The 18,780-nt window shown below is 41.0% G+C and overlaps 1 protein-coding gene across 4 annotated transcripts in view; it reads right to left on the bottom strand.

Annotated features, from left to right (window-relative positions):
• DPP6 (dipeptidyl peptidase like 6) overlaps window positions 1–18,780 on the bottom strand; it is a 568,804-nt gene that overhangs the window by 75,445 nt on the left and 474,579 nt on the right. For all 4 annotated transcript variants that reach the window (XM_071428575.1, XM_071428576.1, XM_071428573.1 and 1 more), the window contains exon 8: window positions 11,705–11,825. In XM_071428575.1, the coding sequence (XP_071284676.1) occupies window positions 11,705–11,825 (121 nt within the window). The remainder of the gene's footprint in view (window positions 1–11,704; window positions 11,826–18,780) is intronic.

Below are 18,780 nucleotides of genomic sequence, written 5' to 3'. Positions count from 1 at the left end.
AGTATTAACCCTTTTCTTTCAAGATAATAGCTCTCTTTAGACTGTCTTGCTTTTGTTGCCTCATTGGAATTGAGAACAGTCTCAAATTATTTAAAAAGAGCTTAAAAAGAATGCATGAAGCACAAAAAAGAAAAATTAGGAACAGGTACAAAATAATAACAACAACAAAAAACCAGTAAAATATTCAGCCTGGAAAGGAATTACAGGTGCAGAAGAAAGGGTGATCCATGAGAAAACATGCTTTTAAAATCACGTGAAGGAGTGAACTTGTAGTCTTCATTTTAAATGACTGTGATACTGAGAAAATGAAAAAACAAGATCTATTCGTTACTAATTTTAAAATCAGTATGCATCAAAAGTCTACATCTAAACTGCAATGTAAATATTTCTGTCTGCACTTTTGAAAAGTGTGGATACTTTTCATATATAAATATAATATATGACTATACCAGGTCTCAGAATAAAGGTTTTATTGTCTGGTTCACAGGCCAGGCAACACAGATTTATGGTTTAATCAATGATATCCAAGAATACAACATTATATAAGTCAGTGAAAACACTGAAAAAATCTTGAAGCAAAACTCAGAGAACTTAAGGGAATATATACATTTGTTAGAGGTATCAGCTTCTGCTTAACTGTACAATTCTGGTCTGGATCTAGTAAATGAATCAGGGCATTATGCACACTGAATGAGATTGTAATTAGGAATTTTACATCTAAATTTCTGGCAAATTTGTCTGAACGATGGGAAATATTTCTCAGCTAAGAGTTTGAAATTGGAATAATGTGCCCAACAGAGTATTTGCAGTGGTCATCCTCTGCTGTATAATCAGCTCCAGGTGAGATGGAGAGTAAATGACTTCTTGCTGTAGCTTATATCAATATGGCCAGTACAGCTGCAAAACCATCCAGGACACCTCACTACATCACAGGAAATTTAATGAATAAAACCACAGAGCACTTAATAGTTTGCTTTGGTACTATGTGATACTTCCACTCTCATTAAAATCTGAAAAAAACTTTAAAAGTGAAAAGACATCTCTTCAAAATCCACACTTAAGGAACTTGTTAAGAAGAAGTTTTTTAAATAACTAGAAATAAAACACAGTATTTAGCTCTTAGCAGCATTTTGTGTTCCTGTGCTGTCTGATGTGACTCAAAGCAATAGAATAAATTTTTCCAGTGCAGAGTGACATGCAAAGACTTTCATGGTCTTAAAACTTCTTAGGGTTGGAGAATACAGCATAGCAGTTTTTTAGTCATTAAAAATAAAATAAAATAATAAAAAAAATAAAATAAACAAGGTATTCTAATCATGATTTTCTGGTATGCAAACTGGCTGAGAGAGAGTTCATTCAGCACCAGAATGACACAGGCAAACACAGGAATGACCACAATCCCTTTAGAAGAAAAGAACTGGGAAGAATGGCAGCAAATGCAGCTCTACAAGGCTCATCTGTGCTGTGGAGATGGCTCTCAAAGCAAGAAACTCTGTTTCCAGTGGAGAGAGAGGAAAGCAGGCACAGAGGCTGGGCAATGCAGAATTGGTTGGGGCTGTTCTTGCTGGAGGCTGCCGAGCTGAGCAGACATCTCAGAAAATGAAATGGGTTTCATTTGGTCTTTCCCCCCCTGCAGGCTCTGACTCTGCCTTGGTGGCCATGAAACCTGGCTCAATATGTATCCCCAACTCCAGCCTCAGAGAAATCCTGGGGATGTGGGCAAGGGCTGCAGGGAGCCAGAGCAGGTCTGAGCAGGGCCTGCTGCTGTTTGCCATGGATTTGAAGGAAAACCTCAAAAAAAAATCTCCTGCATGTCACTGCTTTGCTTGGTCTCTGCAGTCCTCGTCCCAGGAGAGGACTGAAGGTTTCTGCCACCCCTCTGGAGCTGTCCCTCCTGTCCCACACTGGATGCTGTGCACCTGAGTGTGGTGTTTGCAGGCACCTGGAGTCCCCAGCCTGGCACACAGCAGCCAATGCATCCCTGCCCACTTATATTTTACTGCTTAACCCATCCAAAAGCTTCAGGATCACCTTTAAAACCTGCCATTTCCCCCTACTTTTATAATTGCTGTTAACTCTGTGGCACAGGTTCCCCTTAGACCTGTACTTGAAGACTGGAAAGCAGCTGGTGCAGAAGCTGCACCATATGGTTGTTACTTATAGCAATGTAAACTAATTGAGTGCTGAGGGTGAAACAATCCCTGGATGTTTTATCTTTCAGGAGCTGCTGCAGTGTCAATTGATAGCCTTAAAGATCTGCTCTAGCCCTTCAGCTTCCTGACACAGAGCAGAACCCAGCCAGGGTCAGCTCCATGTCCTGGCTGGTGCCAGCACTGCAGTCACCACTGGGCTTCTTTGGCACAATCTGAAGAATTCCCTGCTCTGTATCACCCACACCCCTCTTGTCTTCAGGGGCTGAGGTCCTGTGGAGAGCTGGTGCTGGGAACACTGCTGGAAAAACAGTCTTGTATTCCCAGCACCAGGATCTGTGCATATTTGTCATCATTGCCTCCCCCAGGGCCAAGCACAGGCAGCACAGACCTATGGAGGGTGTTTGTCACATGCAAAGATTTGACCTCCTGCTTATTTCACATACAAAGATTTAATCTCTGCTGGAGGAAACCATGGACCTGAGCTTGGTGGGGCCCTCCCAGGTGCCCAGCCAGCCCTTAGCAGTGATGCACCCCTTGCATCTCCCATCATTTCTCCTCTGCTCTTCCAGTCCCAGACCCACTCTGACCTCTGATTGCTTCCAGATGGCATTAGGGTTTGGAGTTGTGTATTTGAAACTGTTTTTCAATTTGGTTCTTTGTCTTTTTTTTTTTTCTTCAAATTAGGGAAGCTGATGTAAACAAATTATAATATGATTTGTGTCATAATTTTGGATGTTCTTTAGATTTCCCTGCTATTATGCAACAACGGACAGGCCAGCTCTCTAGTGAGAATCACAAATGACAGCAGAATTTTCATCCTTTTCATTTGGCTTTCTCTCATTCTAATTTGGACAGAGTACATTCATTTTTGCTTTTTTTCTTAAGGCAGATACTCTTTGTTCAGGCTAGGGAGCAGTGAGACAAATAGGAAAGCTATTTAAACACCCTGTAACTTTTGCACTGGCCCCTTAATTTCCACAAGCAAGGCTGTACCAAGAAAAAAACCTACAGGAAATTACTTTTTAACTCAAACTGATGGAATTACACACTAACATAAAATTTCTATGGCTATCTTTCAATTTCTTTGTTCTTTCTGTAATAATTTCTTGATTGCAGCACTTAAAAAACATTAAGATTTCTTTCTTTCTTTCTAACATGTTTTTCAAATAAAAGTTAATGGATACCCTCAGAAGAAGAAAATGACCAATTTTCCTCAGGGAGATAATGAGGCACATATAAATTTATCATGATAAAGAGCTCAATCCCCTACAACCATCATGTACAAGCAGTTTATGTGTATTTACCCCGTTGTATATAAAAACAGGCATTATTTGTAATCCCAGAGCCAAAATGTCAAACTGCAAAGATATGAGAAAAAGAAATCAAAACTATACACAAGATCATAAAACTGTAGTTCCAGAAGAAGCTCAAAGAAGTCTTAATCCCCTCCTTGCACTGAAATAGGATTGATGTTTATCTCAACAACCCATGACAAAAATCTGTTTAATTCACTCTTAAAAATCCCTCAGGAGAGACATCCCTGCAGTATCCCTAGGAAACATGCCCTAACAGCTGTATTTCTACCCTATAATACTGTACATCATTTTTGTTCAATTTAATTAAATTCTTTTAATCTCTTACAACATTCTACAGCCTGGAAGACTCCTACATGTGTCACAGCCCTCCAGCTCAATTCTACCAACATAGAAATGATGCATTTTTGTTTTACATGCAGTGAACCTGACCACCTAAACACATTTTTTATGTTTTATACTGTCAAACCACAGAAATTATTCTATGGAGGAAAAGCATGGCTTTTAAATTTGACTGGATTTGAATATAGTCTCTAACATGCCACTCTTTATTTTCTGGGAATAATAGTATTTTAAGATATTTCCTCTGAAACCCTGAAAGTGGACATAAAGCATGAATATTACAGCAAGACCCTCTCATTCAGCATCCTGGTGCAGATCCAGGGCATCACAATTATCTCCAGGGAGTTATTCCAAACTTCAACTTAGCGTGGCATAGGTCAAAATCTGTTCTGCAATATCCAAAGTGCTGGTCTACTAATTAGTTATTAAAAATACCAGCATAATCAGAAAATGAGGACACAGCTCTCCAACAGGCAATTTAACCCAAGGCCACTGTAATAAAATTGGTGCAGAGAAACAGAACTTGTGTGCAAGCAGAAAACCACAGTAGCTCTGTTATACAACTCACAATACACCTTATTTTTTTTGGAAATATTTGACTCCAGTGATACAACACCTATTTTGTGATACCTACCAGGGCTTCAGGGCAAACAAAAACAACTTCACTCACTGAACACCTTTAAAGCACTGGCAGCTGCTGGCTGTGCTGTGACATCAGGATGAACAGCTGGCTTCCTTCCACTGCCCCAAGGAGATCACTGACCACAGTAAATAATGTTCTCCTTTCCTTCCAAAAGCCATCCTGAAGCCTGAAGGATGCTGATCCAGAAATTAGAGGGTGACAGGTGTTGGTTTTGGCTGGCATCCTCCTTCCAAAGAACCTTCTGCAGAGAGGGAAGGTTAAGGACTGGGCTGGAGCTGGCAGGGTTTCTCATGGTGCGGTGCCGGATTTTGAAGCCAGTCCAGGTAACAGCACATTTTAAAGCACATTTTAAAGTCCAGGTAACAGCACATTTTAAAGTTTTCAGGAGCTTGCTGGTTTCCAGGCAGGCATTCACAATATTCACTGTAATTGGTTTGATTTTTCCCTGACCTTTGCTGGCTGAGAAGGGCCAGAAGGCTCCTCCTGGTGATGCAATCTGTAATGGGAGATTCCTTGGGACAGGGGAACCTCCACCAAAGCCAGGGGGTGATGGAACTTCTATAGAACCTTTCATGACATCATCTGGTGAAATTTAAGACTCTTTTCCTCTGCTTGAACATGCACAAGGCAAAATAATGTTGCATCTAGTTCATTTTTCCTTACAATGGAATTGTAGAAATATCCACTTCAAACAAATGGCTGAGGTCAAGAGCTGCTCTTCATCCTTTGAATGCAACTAAACTGGGCAGGTTTTCTGCACATTTGGTATAAATCAGTGTGCACATAACACTTCACAGAAATCTGGTCACCTTCAATGAGCTAAATAATGGCTAACTGAGACTTGAATGGCTGCAAGTGCTGCACAACAGCTGCATGAACTCAATGGGCAGCACTCAATGATGTCCAAATGCAAAACAGAGGAAAACTTCCTATTTTACTATGGGGACAATGCCACCAAAGCACCACTCTGCTTCTGCTACCTCAGTGAGCAAGCACAGAAATGAGGGAATGAATTCCATGCAGCTTCCCCCAAAACCCCTCAAAAATACCAGAATGTACTTGATAGCAAACGAATGGATTTTTGATTTGCATTTCTGGCACTATCTGGTGTCATTTCCCAGCTCCATATATTTTCCAAATTCCCTTTACCCCACAGCAGCTGTGGAGAACCGCAAATTTACCCATGCCCATGGAATATTTTCTTTGTGGATGAAAAGAGGAAAGTTCCTAAAGTATAATTTAGATTCTCTGTCCCAGTGATTCTTCACATATCTTGTCAAAATAGAACAATTTGTAGTCCCATTAAGGCTGGTTTCTTTCACTGTCTGCAGAAATTACTTTAGTATGGCAGGAGATTTATTTATCCAGACTATCTTAAAAAATGCAGTGATGAGTCAGTCTAATTCTTCATCTCATTCTCCCCAACCAGGTTTTGGAGCTTCTAATTACTGGGAAAGGTTAGCCCTGCCTGTGAAATATGAGGATCTGTCATCTCCTTCTCTGGTGGCACTAAACAGGAACTTTAGGACATACTTGCTTTCAGGCTAATTATGAATGTTCCTTTTCACATTCAGGCATAATTTGATCATCAAAGTTCCTTGCTTCCTAGCAGAAGTTCAGCATTCTCATGTTATGCAATGAAAAATTGAGCACACAGACGAATTAGGTAAGGCACTGCTTCAGAAGACTTGCTGACTGCTTTCCCAGGACTAAGAACACTTCCAGTCTCAGAATTAATATTTCTAAATGTAAGAAATATGTCTACTTCACTTGCTAGAAATGCTATAGGCATAGAAGATACTGCTCAAAATAACTGATATTTGATTTGGCAGCTCCTGCCAGGTGCTGCACTTCCGAGACCAGTCATACATGTTCTAAATTTACCCTCTGATATTTTTTGTGAGCTGCTGATTAAATTATGGAAAAGATTTTTCTTTATTACTGTGTTCTCTTTCCTCTCTTTATAAAGTGTACAAAAGAACAGAAGCACTATTAGCATGAATCAGCCAGCGGCTTCGGATGTGTAGTTCCCATAAGCTGAGAGAGAGTTTCAGGGAAATGTATGTGAGTGGAAATTGGGAGCCTTTCCTAGATCTTGCAGCAAAAAAAATCTGCAGTTTCATTGCCTTAATGACGATGACATCCTGGCCTCTCCCACCAGGTGTCACTGCGAAGTCACACAAGAGGATCTGCTGGTGATCACGCAGACAAAATGAAGATTAATAAGGCATAGGAGTCATCTCTGAAAAAGCGGCTTTTTCCCCCTCCTCCTCCTGGTTCCTAGCCAAAAAAGGAAACACAGCAACACCACTGTGTGGTAAGCTCAACAAAGCAGAGTATCAGCTTTAAAGGATGACTGTGTAAAGCTCCTACTACTCAAGAGATTTAAATGTGTGTTGTGGGAGCTGGGGCTGGGGCTGGGCTGCCAGGAGTGGCTCCCTCTTGATATCTGAGGATGAGGAGATGTCCAGATGAGACATCCCAACCATGGTGTCAGGACAGTCTGGAATGGGGATTCTCAATTTGAGATGATCTTGAGATTTAGAGACTTCCAAATTTAGAGACTACCTCTGATCCTCTGACAGTGACACAAGATAAGGGAGTAACTCACATGCAAATCTTACTTTTATAACTCACTTCTCACTTTTTAACTCACATGCTATTCCTACCAAAGTCCCTAATAGCCACAGGTGTGTCCCACAGAACAAGCTGCAGAACTGTTCCTTTGTTTTCCTGGTTTCTACTCTAATATCTGAGGACACATGCAGCAAACTGCTCATGTCACACTTTATGCATGCCAGAGGACCATCTCCAGGTGAAAATCCTTCCTTCCCCTCCCAGCAGTGACAGAAGCACACACCACTGTGTCACATCCTCGATTTCCAAGCATGCACTCAGAGCATAACACCAGAAGTTATCCAGCTTTCTCTGTGACTTGCTCAAGGAGACCACACCAGGACTTTCTAGCACTGCAGCCCAGAGGAGGTCCCTGTCCTGCTAAAGGGACCCTGATTAACCCTTCTGGGCTGCTCCTGGTCTAGCAGCAACATTGCCAGTATGGAGGGAAGTTCTCCTGCCCCATTCCCCAGAATTCAGCATCACATAATCCCAAAATCAACACATTTCCTAACTGCAGCACAGGGACACCTCAGCCTTCTTTTGTCACTTAACAGAATCATGGAGGTGACCTCCATCAGAGTGCCCTGCTGCCACCCCTCCTCATAACAGCTCAACAGCCTTTCCAAGTGCTTGGTAGCAAATTAAGACACTTTAATTACACCATGACAGAATTAACTTCTCTGGAAGAGTGCTCTAAAAAAAGCATATAAATGAAATTAATTTTACCTGCAGTTCACTTTTTAAATGCATGTTATTTTAAAGATATTACTCCTTATATACAGAACATATAAATACTCTTATCTTATTGCTTTGGAAGTCCTTTTTGCTACACCAGCACTTGCTTTAAAATTATCTGTAAGACTTATCATTGCTAAAACATATTCTCAAACTAACAACGATCATACAGCAAACTGAAATAAAAACCACTCCTTGCTGCTGCTATGCATTTAAATGTGTAGCTGATTTCAGTGGCAGAACTTTAAACTCTGTTTTATAGGATATCACTCGATTTTAGTACAAGCATTTATCAGGCACAGCTCTGAAAATGTTAAGTCAGACTATGAAAACATTGTCAGTGCTTATTTTAGTAATAAACCCCATGCTTAATCTATGCTTTCATGTTACAGTAATCTATGTATCAATCTATAACCTCCCAGCTAAATGCACTAAGTAGATTAAGCTCTGATTGATTTGAAATGTTTTTCACTATATTATCAAAAGTCTACAGATCAGCATAAATACCTCGAAGAAATTTTTTCTCCTTTGGCAGATTTACAAAAGCAGAGCTTAACTTGAATTGCAATGAACTTCTGCATTTTTCCAGGGCAAAAAGCCTGTCAAATTTACTCTAGATCTGCTGTACTTGTGGACTCAGGAAAAACCTATGACTAATAGTGCAGTGCATCTCTTCTGTCGTGACAAGAGCGATGACATCGTGAAGAAAAGGGTCCCCCCGGGTCTGCCATGCATGTGAAGTGCCAGGAGCCACCCCAAAGGGTGGCACTGCTGGGTTGCCATCTGCAGAGCTCACTGTGCAAACAGCTCTCACAAAATGAGGGGGGGTTGCTGTCGGGGTGCTCTTGCTACATAGATAAAAGTCGTTAAAAGTCATTTAAAATCATCTTCCTCAAATAGAGAACACTGAGGTTTTTTTCCATGCTGCACTCAGGGAAAGTGAGAAGCAGGTTGTGAGCTGTCACAGAAACCCAGTGGGTGCTGCAAGGAGGCTCTGCTGTCGCTGCCAGGGGTCACAGAACTTCAGCAACAAAAAGAGCATGGAAGGGAAGAGGAGTGTGCTGAACTCTCTGTGATCCTGGTTCTCACAGCTCCTCTGCAGCATGCCTGCACAGATGGAGGGAGGGCTCTGCATATGCTCAGCACTCATCCTGGTAGCTCGCTGAGATGGCAGCAGTGCAAACAAACATGGGCCTGAGCATCCCACCCAGCTCGGCTGGGAGGTGGGGAAGGCAGGGCTATAAACCACAGCAGGAATGGGTGAAGAGCAAAAGTAGTCTTGAGGTGGCACAGCTCAGTCTTTGCCAAGTTTTCAAGCATTTCCAGTCAGGTAAGTCTGGATTTAAAATGTGGTCCAGGTTCCTCCCACTGAAGAGGTGGCATCCAAGAAAAGGAAAGGCTTTGGAAAAACAAAGGTGATGATGTGTTGGCAGAGGATCCAAGGTTAAAGCTCACTGGCAAGCACAACTGGATTCTCTTGGACCCCACTGGGGAGGTGTCTCTCATTTCTCAGTTGTCCTTATCCATTTATCCCCATGGAACATCCAGCTTCTTCTGGATCCTGCTCCATCCATCCATGCAGGTAGACAGCTGGTGTCTGAGCACTGCAGACCCAACAACACCACGAACCCACAGCTTGTTCCAGCACAAGTTCTCAGTCCTGACACCAGTCCCAGGTTTACCTCCATGAGGATTGCACAAGTGATGACAAGAGAAGGAGCTCAGCTCACACAGCTCAGCTCTGGATTTGATTTTGGATTCCCGTTAGCTGGGAACGTTTAAATTGGGTTTTCCTGTGGGACCTTCTATAACTTGCTTGTGAAAAAAGAGAATTATTTAGTTCAATATAAACTGTATTAGGACAAAAAGTGACATTTCCAAATCCTAATTTCTTTCAAACATAACCCCAGTGAGCAACAGGTCCAATGGTCCTAATCTGCCTTGTGTCTCACAAGTTACAGAACCTGGCTCGGCATAAGCAGACTGTACTCGATCACACATTCATTTCTTACCCGAGCACATTAACATAAAGTTAACAAGCAAATTCATTATAGAGGGCAAACCTGAAAGTCAATGTCAGCCAAGAAATTGCCTGAGCAATCCTGTAATTGAATAAAAATAGGTGTCAGCAAAACAAGTGTCATCCTGGGCTTGCTGATGTGCTCTGGGTTCATGGGCTTGACAAACTCCTCTCAGTGTGGTGCTGTGTGTGAGACTCTGCAAGGAGACCTGATGTACTAAGTGATGTTTATCAGACAAATATGGGTAGTAGGAGTAGGCACATTTGACCTCCAGAGTCAGATAGCCTGCCCACAACTTCACCAGCAAATTAATAAAGTGAAGGAAAATTAGCATTTTGTAACTTCTTGGCCATTTCACTGGTTACAAAGTGCTTTCACAGCACAAGGAGGACACTTGCAATTATGCTGTATTGCAGTAGAAACACATATTTAAATATAAAAAATAATAAAGACCTATCAGATTTTTCCACTGATGTATTTGATGAGTTTGTACACTGATTTATGGGATCAGCATCTCTAGGAGGGGCAAACAAACTCGTTCATTTTAATTCCCTCATTTCTGAGTCACAGGGCCTTGGTTCTGACTGTGATACAGACCAATTTAAGTAGTGATTCCAATTTTTTCACCAATTAACTGTTAATGGCATTTTGTAACCTATTCTGTTCCATTAAGCCTCAAGAGAAGTGGGAGCAACCAACAGGACACAGTTCATAGCTGTATCTGGAATTTCTCTTTGTAGAAGTAAGAAAACCTTGAGACTGTGCTGGGACCTGTAGGAGAAAGTGTGACTTTAGAGGGAAGCTGTGCCACAGGAAAGAGACACTGCCAGGTCCAAAAACCAGGATCCCTGTGAGAAGGAGCAGCATTAGTCAGCAGCAGAGAGAGAGATGCATGATATGTACCTGTTATAATTATAGATATAGATACAGATATAGATACAGGTAGACAGATAGATATAGATACAGATACAGATATAGATATAGATATAGATATAGATACAGATATAGATATATAGATACAGATATAGATATATAAAGAGATAAAAAGATATAGATATAGATATATACATATATATAGATATAGATATAGGTATAGATATACATATAGATATACATATAGATATACATATAGATATACATATATGTGTGTGTGTGTGTGTGTGTGAGTGTTTTAAAATTTTTATTCTGCTATATTAATTTAAAAACCTACAATACAACAATGCCCTAAAGAACTGGGGGTGGTGAGGATCCTCTCCCAAGCTAACGAGCAGCTGAGATCACTTTTCAAGCAGCTGCTCACACACACCAAAATGGCCATTTGCCAGCTGAAAGGATCAAAGACAACAGTGCTCCAGAGATGACCCTCCACCCTGTCAGGCCCATTTTCACAGGAAAGAAGCCAATTACTGGGGTCTGTTTTTAGAAATTTTTTTAGGTGGCAAGATGTGGGCAGCTTCTAAGGCCCACCTAGTTCTGTGGAAAACAGCTAATCAAGTAAAATTGTTTCCTCGCTTTCTCCTTTAAGATAAAACCCCTTTCCCTCCCCATTTCTGTCCTTTTCTGTGATTTGAAAACTGGCACGTCCATGAGTGATTGCAGGTGCCATTAAATAATGAAGCAGTTCTGTTCATTAAAGCCCAGTGATTTATTACCTTTGGACTAAGGGAAAGAAAACAGCCTGAAAACAGAATTCTTACACCATTTCACATTATATCCACTCCAGCACAACAGGCAGCTCTTAGAATAGCAGGTTTTCAAGCTCTGTGGTCCACCAGTGCCCAGAAACGCAATGCTGGATGTCTGATTCCAGCAAGGTCTGTAATTTTGGAGTGTGACTTAAACTCATAACTAACTGCTGGCCTAAATGTTGTGTCCTACCTTCATAGAGCCAGTCGCTGAGCCCATTGAAAATAACACCTTCCTTTCCTGTGGAGACCACTCGGATGGCTTGTTTCCCCACATGGGCACAGTAATAGATGTTATTCTCAAAGATAAATATCTGATTTGAAGGAAAAAAAAAAGAAGAAAAAGAGAACAGCATTAAGCAGTGGCTCCAGCATAAAATGTTGCATTTTGCTTTTACAATAATTGGCAGTACAAAATCACATATCACAGTTTTATGGCATCTTTTGTCCAAAAAAAGGATTTCCACAGCTTGCTTCCAATGCCATCAGCTAATAGAAAGATGCTAATTTACAACAAGCTGAAGCCTTGGTGCTTTGATATAAGCTTTATTTCTCTCACTCCTGTCTTCATTTCAGAAACTGAACAGTTCAGTTAGAGGGCATGAGATGAAGAGTTCCATTGCTTAGGTTTTGAGAGTTGTTAGAGCTATTGCTGTGAAATGCTCCTGTGAATCAGGCTCTTTATTCATGTGTTTAAATGCTGATCAGGAAGTAAAGATTTAGCCAGCCAATAATAAAAATATTTTTCCATGGCATCTGTCTTTGTCATGTGGTTCAATTGTTCTGTGTTCCTCTGTCACTGATAGCACAATTCCTGTCCCCTCATCCCAAAGTGAAACACACCTTGGTCTGAGTCACAGAATCACAGAATCACTTGGTTATAAAATACTCTTAAAGTCTTTAAGGTCTTTTCTAACCCAAACCATTCTCTGATTCTAAGATCACTGAGTCCAAGCATTAACCCAGCACTGCCAAGCCCATCACTAGAGCAAGTCCCCCAGTGCCACATCTACACATCTTTTAAACACCCCAGGAGATGGTGACTCCAGCACTGCCATGGACAGCCTGTTCCCATGCTTGACAACCCTTTCTGTGAAGGAATTACTCTTGGAATCCAACCTAAACCTCCCTGGCACAGCTTGAGACCATTTCCTCTCTATCTTACCGTTTGCTCCTTGGGAAAAGAGACTGATCCCCCCTTGCTACACCCTCCTTTCATGTAATTATGGGGAGTGATGAGGTCCCCTGATGGCTCAGGTTTTAGCTTTTGCATTTTTAGATTCTGTACTGCTTTAGTTTGTAGTTCTGATCTTCACATTAAGGAATGGTAAGCTCTCTTCACAGAGTAGGTAGACAAAACAATTCCTTCCGTAGCTGGGGACCAAAGACAAATGACCCAAATTTCAGGCCCAAGAGCACAAACAATGGTGGAATGAAGAGAGAAAAACAAGAAGGATGGGATTTCATAAGATAAAGCTGTAATTGGACAATTAACTCCAAGATGCAAATGGACCAGAACTTATAAAAGTGAGAGACCCCGTGACCGGCCATGCATTTTGTGACAATTTTTGTTCATCTTGGGTGCACCCTGCTGGGCTCTTGTGCTGCCCAAGGTGGATCCATTGAGGCCTCCTAATAAATCCCTACTTTACTCTTTAACTCCATCTAGTCTCTGTTCTAGGTCAGCCCTCACAAGGCATCACCCCCACAAGCCTCTTTTTCTCCAGGCTAAGCAATCCCAGCTCCCTCAGCCGCTCCTCATAAGTTTGGAGCTCCAGACCCTTCCCCAGCCCCATTTCCCTTGTCTGGACATGATCCAGCACCTCAAAGTCTTTCTTGTTGTGTGGGAACTGAGCACAGGGTTTGGGGTGCAGCCTCACCAGTGCCCAGGACAGGGGGACAATCAGTGCCTGGTCCTGCTGGCCACACCATTTCTGATACAGGCCAGGATGCCTTTGCCTTTCTTGGCCACCTGGGCACACCTGGCTCATGTTCAGCTGCTGTCAACCAGCACCCCCAGGTCCTTTCCCCAGGGCCACTTTGCAGCCACTCTGTCCCCAGCCTGTAGCACTGCCTGGGGTTGTTGTGACCCAAATGCAGGACCCAGAACTTGGCCCCGTTGAACCTCTCACCATTGGCTCTTTTTGTAGACATTTTTCTGTAGGCTCTTTTTGTATCACACCTGCTGACCTCCAGTGACCTGGGCCCTCCCCAGTTAGCATTTAGGACTGCTGGTAAATGATGGGGCTCAGTGAGCACTTCTGCCAGCTCCCACAGCTCCCTTGGATGGATCCCATGCAGGCCCATGGACTGTGTGTGTCTGAGAGGTGTGGCAGGTCACTGACCCTTTCACCTCATGGGACCTGTACTCTGCTCCCCATCCCTGTCTTTAACACATTTCTAAACATTTCAACATTTCTAAACTCTATTAAAACTGAAAAAATGTTATCAGTAAGCTATTTAGACTGAAATGCAAACTGTTAATATAATTTAGTATACATTTATAGATGGGTTTTTCTACACTTGAAGATATTGGGATAAATGTTATGTATTTTTACCATGATACTAGAAAGCAATTTCACACGTTATGAAAAGGCAGAATTGGGAAAAATATTTTCTTTCATCTCCTGTTTCACATCCTATTATGGTATATGTTTCACCCAAAGATGAGCTGGAAAGATTCCAGAAGAAAGCATAGATCCTAATTTAATTTTGGCAGGAGTTAAAGCAGGTTTGCCTAAAGGTAAAAATTATTACTGAAACTGTAGTTTGCTCTTCTTCCTTTTGAACTAGGAAGAGCTGTATTCAATGAATAGTTTTGAAAAGTAAAAAAAAAAACATTGTGGAAGATATTACATTCTCTTTCCTACCTTGAATTTTAGTAAACAGAGCAGCCAGATAAGGTATTCCAAGTAAAGAATTTTATGTATTAGCTAATCTGCATATGGGGAGGTTGTTGAAGTTTAAATGTGCATAAAAATTGTGAAGACTAAGCAGAATAAGATACTCAGGGTTCAAATAAATCCAAATCTCTGTGTCTGAGTACTGAATGTGCTAAGGGATGCTTGGGTAAGAGCTCTTCTATGACAGGCACACAATCAAGTGGATTTATTCAAGTGATGCAACCTTTCCCTTGCCCACATTCTTCCAGCAGAATAAGGTTTGCGATATTTTGTACTATACTCAATGTTTTATGAGTTTACAGGAAAAATAAAGAAGGTGGATTGACAACCTGTTCCCACCCTTCCCTTTTTAAAGTATTGCAATGTTTCCATCTTCACTGTTTGATCTTTCAAAGCTTCATTGCACTCATCAGGCTGTGTGAGGTATCTGGTTGCTGCAGTAGAAAAATAATAAAGTGCTCTGACTTCAAACTGCCTCCCATATAACTCAGAGCCAAACTGCAGCACCTCATGGAGATTTGAAAATTATCCTCCTAACTACAGTGCCTTGTACCCTAAAAACGTCAACCATAATCAAGATAAAAGATAACTGAAGCAGCACAAGGAAGATTTCTGTGTAATGTATCTTATAAATTAAGAAAAAGCTTTTGGACTTCTGTTATTCATCAAAAAAGAAATGTCTTTGGATTACCTCACATCCCATGTTAGAAACAGATTTGAAGTTATAGTGAAATACCTGTGTAATAATTTTTACTGTTTTGGCTTCATGGAATCAAAGCAGTGCTTTCTATCAAATGATCAATCCTGTCAGCTAATTAGGGGATAAGAAATTTCAGTAAAGGAAAATAGTAAAAATATGTTCAGACATCACTTTTACATTACTTCATGCCAGCTTTGCACAGCACTCCTAGACAAATTTAAAATGATGACAGAAGGGATGAAGTCCAGGTTTATGCCTCTCTGTACAGGAGATAAAGAGCAGAGCCCAGATTTCTGGTGTTTTCTCTTTTGCTGGGCATATTTGAGCAAGACTTTAACCCAGACATTCTTGCAGCACATGTGCCTTAAAATCCAACACTGAACACAACTACTGGCATGGAAAACCAAGCTGTGATAAGCCAGGAGAACCCTGTGCTGAATGCCATGTCCTTTTGCATCATGACACATTCAACACATTCCAGAGAAGATATTCTGAAAGAAGCAAGAAGAATGGAAACATCCATACATGGATTGAAGAAACAGAAATTGCTAAATCTACAGAAAAAACCAAGGAAGATGTAAGTTCTACAAGATGATGGACAGACTTCCAATAAAAGGAAAAATGTATTTTTACCATTTTATTTCTCAAAAACAACAGGCAAACCAATGAAACCTAGAATATTTTTCCTAATGAAATCAGAATTAACATATGGAACTTCTTGCCACTGGATCTAGCAGAAGACCTCTCTTTCTGCTGGATGTTTTAACAGATGCCCCCAAGATTAAACACTTAACAAAAATAACTGCAACATCTGAGGGGATTAAGATAAAGTTTGGGGTTTTTCAAATGCATTCACTTAATCCCAGGATAATAAAAATCAATGGATTTTGCTCTTGGCTTTTTGTGGCTCAGTATGTGACTTTCAGCTGTAACCCCTTTATCCTGAGGTATCAGCACATCACTAACTCCTGTGATCTGGGAAGAAATCTCTGCCTGTATGCAACTGGTGCTAGAATTGATAACCCCAAACCATTTACATCCTTGCACCACACAATTAAAATTGGAGGGAAAAAAAAATATGAGGGTGACTGGACCACAAGCCTGAGACAGAAAGAAAAGTCAAAGCTTAAGTATCCAGTAAGATAAATTTATACAGTAGGGTAAATATTTGATTTAACAACAAATTAAACTTAATTCACTTCAAACATGCAAGAGCCTTAATGACACTGATTGATTCAAGGATTTATTTAAAATGCTTTTGCAACTGCTTAAGGGCTTCTAAAATAATACTCTCTACCAAACTGACCCAGAGTGGTGTTCAGCAATTATGCTGCATTGATTAAAATATTGGTACTTTTAAATGGATTAATTTGTGGATTTTTTTAGGAATATAATGAAAATCATCTCCTTAAGACTTAAAAAGTCACAGTGACCAACTATTTTGAGTAGGTGAACATCTCCTTTTACAGCTGGTCAACCTACCTTCCTTCCAGCCAAAGAGTTGTGTGAAATTCCTACTTCTCCATAGATCAAAAGAAAATAAATTCATGTGCACTAATCTGCATTTTTTACTGCTCCTATTTATTTACCAGCTGTAGAGTGGCATTCTAAGTTTATGTTCTCTTTACCCCAAAATTTCCAATATATAACTTGTCAACTGCATGAACTGCATCACTCAAATTTCTCATAAAGTTAATGCCTGGGTGCTTATTACTTTAAGTTATTAGCACATTGAGAAGTGCAAATGTTTCCTACACCTTAAAGGCACCTTTCCACACTGCAAGGTGAGCCCACAGGATTTATCTGTGAGAGAAGGATGGCATGGAAAGGTTGGCACTCTGACATGGAGAGTTTGGTCAACAAGAACTGGCTTTCATGTACAGACAGGCACAAACATTTCCTTGGCACTGTGCTGGGCTTGGCTGGGGTAGAGTTAATTTTCTTCCCAGTGGCTGTGTTCTGGATTTGTGCTGAGCACAGTGTTGATAATGCAGAGATATTTTTGTTATTGCTGAGCAGGGCTTACACAGAATTTTGTGCTTTTTGTGCTGCCATTTTGTCAAGGAGGCTGGGGGTGCCTGGGATGATGGGAGGGGACACAGCCAGGACAGGGGACCCAAAATGACCCAAGGGTTGTCCCAGACCACACAGCATCATGAATATATAAAGTGGGGGAAGGAGAAGGAAGAGGGGAACTTCTGGAGGGATGGTGTTTGTCATCCCAAGTCACTGATACCTGTGATGGTGCCTTGCTCCTCTGGAGGTGGCTGAACACCTGCCCAGCCATGGGAAGCAAGGAATTAATTCCATGTTTTGCTTTGCTTGTGTGCACAGCTTTTGCTTCCCCTATTAAACTGCATTTATCTCCACCCACAAGTGCTCTGGGTTTTACTCTTCTGGTCCTCTCCCTGATCCCACTGGAGCAATCAGATGTGTGGGGCTTGGCTGCTGGCTGGGGTTAAACCACAAAACCCTGCTTTAAATTCAAAATCAGTTCAATCTTCCTTTGAGGCTTAAAAAGACCAGGCACAAAAAAGAAGACACAGTGAATGGGGAAATAGAACTACAAATAGAACTACACTATTCTCTCCTCATCCAACATGATGTATTTCATTGTTTCTTGTTTTTAATGTCAAACCTTTATTTCTTCTCTTTCTGCTCTTTTGTTGGAAAACCAGTTTACCTGAGAACATATTCTGAATAATAAAAAAAAGAAACAGAATAATTTAAAGACTTTTTGCACCTCTCAGAAACACTTGTATTTATTTTGCAGAATCAGTAAACAAAAAAATGTATGAAAAAATACAGACCTGCCACTGGTTAAACGTGAGCCCATCAGGGGCACTGCTAGTGCATCTGTGAAAATGTATTTATAAAAGGGTGAAAATGCTGGGTTTGTATGTATGTGAGAGGAGTGACAAAATGTGAGAGAAACAGCCTTGCAGACACCGTGGTCAGTGGATGAAGAGGGGTAGGAAGGGATGGTGTGTTTATTTTTGTTTTATTTCTCACTCACAATTCTTTTACAATTAATAGCAAATTATCAAATTGATTTCCCCAAATGGAGTCTGTTTTGGCCCTGGAGTCTGTTTTTGCAACTGGCAAGTGATCCCCCATCCTTAGCTCCACCCGTGAGATTTTCACAGAATTTTCTCCCCCAGGGACACTGGGGAGGAGGAGGAGTGATAGAGCAGCTTGGTGGGCAGCCCACCACAATAATCTCACGAGGGGATTTAAAGTCCCTTTAATCAAGGACTTTTTAAAAAACTTTTCATCATAAGACACTGCCCTAGAACAGTTTGACTACTGTCCATTTTCTTTTGGGTTTCAGTGATAGGAATGTTTTGTACTGAACTGTATATTAACTGTCTATGTATTTATATGGTGTTATTCATCACATTGATCAGAATGCCTCTGGAAAATACACAGATTTATCTTACCAATATGTTCAGGAACTGGAAAAGTATTATGTCTTTATTTATATGCTAAGTAGCTGGCTGAGGTCTGTAACAGAGCCACAGCTTGTAAATGTGGTTTGGAAATGTCAGACCATGGACACAAGGAGTTTTGATTGTGATCAAACCCTTCCTGGAAATGCACAAACAGAAAGACCTTCCCTTTTCTACACCATTTCTAGTGCTCTCTAATTCCATCCAAATATTTTGG

The sequence above is a fragment of the Agelaius tricolor genome, unplaced genomic scaffold (genome assembly GCF_023055355.1).
Source record: "Agelaius tricolor isolate 1412-34295 unplaced genomic scaffold, bAgeTri1.0.p SCAF_6, whole genome shotgun sequence".
Lineage (NCBI taxonomy): Eukaryota > Metazoa > Chordata > Aves > Passeriformes > Icteridae > Agelaius > Agelaius tricolor.
Note: the sequence above shows the minus strand (reverse complement) of the source record. Positions and strands in the feature narration are given on the sequence as shown.